At 39.5% G+C, this 3,860-nt stretch overlaps 1 protein-coding gene across 1 annotated transcript; it reads right to left on the reverse strand.

Moving 5' to 3' along the window:
• Positions 1-241: 241 nt before the first annotated feature.
• On the reverse strand, positions 242-1,790 carry GCK72_023793 (uncharacterized protein; the record flags this gene model as incomplete). The annotated part of the gene is made up of 5 exons (XM_053735556.1): positions 242-378; positions 1,164-1,253; positions 1,305-1,384; positions 1,431-1,575; positions 1,736-1,790. The coding sequence occupies 5 exons, from the start codon at positions 1,788-1,790 to the stop codon at positions 242-244; spliced, it is 507 nt and encodes a 168-aa protein (XP_053579122.1).
• Between the last annotated feature and the right edge of the window lie 2,070 nt (positions 1,791-3,860).

Consider the following 3,860-nt stretch of genomic DNA (forward strand, 5'->3'; position numbering starts at 1 on the left):
AAAAAGTATAAAATATAAGAAAATCGGTGTGTAGCAAGCATACGGTAATTAGATGACAAAGTTTGAACTGGGTACAGATTTTTTGCTGAAACTTGAAGCAATGAATTAGAGAGAGCTGACAAATTACAGCTCGTGTCTTATGTACTTGTGATCTACAACATAATATTAAAGCATATATGAACTTGGGTTGTGAGTTTATGTCAACGTGGTGTAGGGGTCAATCATATGGAGTCCGATTTGTTTAGCCTTGAGATGGATTAATCTCCGACGTGCATCCATACTCGTATCCCAAGCTCTTGATCCTCATTGTACAAATGCATTCGCCGGTCTTGGAGAGATGGTCACCGGTCACTGGTCCATAGGAGAAGACTTGGTAGGCTGAAATAAATTAGTTCAAACGTTTTCATACCGACATTTTGACTGCACGGTCATCTGCTTTTATATCGTATGGTCTTTCTTCTCAAATACACACATTTGCGCAGCTTCCGCTAAGCCCTACACGATTGTATCATTGATCTATCATATCAGGAGAAAGTTTTCAACTAATCGAACTATCAATTCTTGTCGAGTTTCAACAATTCATCATTTGTTTTGTTTTGTCAGTCTCTTTTTTTAACTTCCACTCCTTTCCTTGCCACCAACAATCACTGTGTTAATTTGATTAATTCAAACACAGGACTTGTGAAGAGGTAAAAGAAAAAGAGGGAACCAACCAAAAGGCGCCAATTAGAATAGAAGTCTTCCTTCGTTTTAGAAACGAAAAGAATGGCGAGACAGGTTTTCTGAAACGCCGATCGTCGGAAGTTTACTTTCGCGTGTGCGAATCGCTTTTTAGACGTCGTTTACGCGACCGTCCAGCAATTACAAACCTCTCTCTCATCTTTTTTTCAAATGGGTGTCACAATGAAATAAAAAAGAAACTACTAAACCAAAATTGAATTCTGAAATCTAAACTGTTTGAGATGGTCTTCTGAACACAACTACTTAGGGAACATGAAAGTTCCTGTTCAGTGATAAAAAAACAACGGTTGTAGAAGGGTCACTGTAGTTTCATTTACGATGTCTTCTGTTTTCAATCTTGAATCTTGAAAGAACAACATATCAAACTCAAAATATAATTTATAGCCATTTTGAAACTTTCAAGTGTTTTTAAGTCGACTTACCGGAGCAGTATTGTCGGCACTCTTCCTCGGATCTCAAGGTGAGGCGGTTGGTTTGGTCTCCGAGAATTTTGACATTCTTCAATGTGACACCTTCACCTGGTACAATTAATATCTCGTTGTTCAAAAACTATATGATTTTACCGTAACGGGAATTTGGCTTGAGACCACTGGTCATGGTGAAGTCTTCAGTGGAGTGTCCGATGGCGTTCTTGAGGTAGCACCTGTAAAAAATAAATTATTTGAAGTGAAACTTAATAACTCTCAAACCTCTTCTTGGTGGTGTCATAGGTGTAGGCGATACAACAAGCGCTGTTCGAGCATTGCACGCAGCACTGGGTGATATCAACAGTCTGAAACTCGTCGACGGTACCACCGTGCAAGACGACGTTTGGAAGGAAGAGGCACGATTGGACTGCAATAGAAATTTGAAGGTCTCTCGGAACTGATTTTCTTTCTTTTTTCACAAAAAAATTGCTAAATGTTGATAACTGTAAATACTCATGGTAACAACTGATCCTCATAAAACAAAGTAATTGAAAATTACTGAAAAATAGCAGTTTAGAGAGACTTACCGGAAGCCGTACCAATGTGCATCATCATCAAAACGAAGATGGACGTGGCAATCATTTTCTAGAGATTCGAATAGTATTCCCAAATTTGCAGTCGTGGGGGTTCACTGAAACATACGACAAGCTGAAATTGAGAACTATGATGAGAAGATCAGATTGAGATTTTTTTTTGTGAACAACAGAAGAGAAACGAAAGTTGGTCTAGCTAATGATAAGTCGTGATGGTCTCAGAAAAGGATTTGAACGACAACGGCGCCAAACGGCACACCGGAAACGAAACGCAGACTAGACTTCAGAAAACAAGGGGAGGAGAGAGTTAATGGTGAAGAGATAGAGAAAATTGTGTGGAAGACATTTAAAAGAGGGAAGGTAGTTAGGAAAAGAAAATAGAGAGGGCAGGAACTGTTTAATTAGGAAATTACGGTCATTTGGCGACGGGTACCTCATTCATTTCTATGGGAAAATGACAAGAAGGTGAGGGTTATGGGGCACACACGTATTGCGTCGCGTCCGCCTGTCGTCAAATGAGGATCTACCCTCTTAGACTGAGAAGAAGGCGAAGAAGACTGGAGACTACTTTATGAACAGAAATCAGGCACTGAGAATACGACGAGAGGCATTTACTTAGCATCTGTTCAGGTTTCGGTCGTAATCTGATACGAGTTTTTCGGAAAACTGCTCTTCTTCTTATTTCTTTTCATCTTCAACCGCCGCAAAACGAAACGCACGTTATCAGGCGTTTTCAGTTCGGAAATATTTGAAACGGAGCACGCGATTAGTCAAATATTGATGAGAGAAATTGTCATGCGTTCCTCACCGAAAAAGGCAAACATTTTGGAATTTATAATCGTCTCAAATGTCAGTCATTTGTGACAGAAAATATAGTTGAGGTATTTTCAACTAATTCTACATACCACGTTTCATTTTGCTGCCATAGCCCTCAAAATTGAAAAATATCAGAAAACTCTGTAAACTCACTGTAAACTTATCAGCTATGTTGCCTACCTATTTGTACATTATTATTTTTGCAGAAGCTATAGCTATAGTTCAATAAAATATCCGCTATAGAGAGGATCACATCTCGTCTTAACCAGTCTCCTCTCAAATGACGTCTTCCATCTGAAACTTAACGTTCTTAGTTGTCGTCACAAAACGAATATTGTTCCGGAAATCAATTTCTTCGGTTAAAAAAGTTTTCGAATGCGTAACAAAAAACCTAGCAAGCTCCAGAGACCTTTGGGATGCCAAAAGTGGGAGGATTCTGGTTACCGACGTCATCTCCAACCTCTTCTACCCAAAATCTTTTATGCCTGAGCAAAACCGAAAAATACTTGAACTTTTCATTTTGGAAAAAGCATTCTAACAACGTCATCAGAACTTGGAAAACAAAAGATTGTAGAAGTTTTCCAGAGTAGTAAATATTGAGATTGAAGTGGAAATGGCGACGTGAAGTCATCGTTTTTATATTGGGAATACTTGTAGGATGTTTACTAAAACGGGACGAAAACGGAGGAAGAGGCGGAGGAAGAAATCGAAAACACACGCCGTTTGATGAGAAAAGTTTACTGCTTGTCAGAAAAATCTTGTCAAATTCGTGCTCCATCCTTAGGTTAAATAGGACCCCTATTACTCGGAGACTACACGATTCGTGGGCGATATGTCAAAGTGTATCGGAAACGAGGTAAAACAAGACTTATAGTTTTATGTCTTCCGACAAGTGGAGGGTATTAGAAAGAATGATGTGGGATCAAGTCACTTCCGAATACCACATAAATACCGAGTGCTCAGTGAAAAAGAAAGAAATAGAAGTGACGAGGGTTGAGTTGTTTTAGAAGAGCCACAGACTAAAGAGCTCAAAGTGGAAGCATCGAAAAAGGAACAAAAAATGCTACCAACAGTTTTTTGAAGCTTTTTCAAATGTTTTCTATTTTGAGTCTCCTCTTCTTTGTCGGTCGGTACATGAACATTTGTTTTCCTACAACACAGAAACAAAAGAAGAAGGAGCTCTCCTGGTGCGTTGGAGGGGGTTCCTCACTATCGTTTATTGTCCTTTTTTCTGGGGGCAGGACCTTTTTACTGCTCTTACACTTGGCACTAATGGATGGGGACCGAAGTTCGGCTGTGGCGT

This window comes from Caenorhabditis remanei, chromosome X, assembly GCF_010183535.1.
Source record: "Caenorhabditis remanei strain PX506 chromosome X, whole genome shotgun sequence".
Taxonomy (NCBI): Eukaryota; Metazoa; Nematoda; class Chromadorea; order Rhabditida; family Rhabditidae; genus Caenorhabditis; species Caenorhabditis remanei.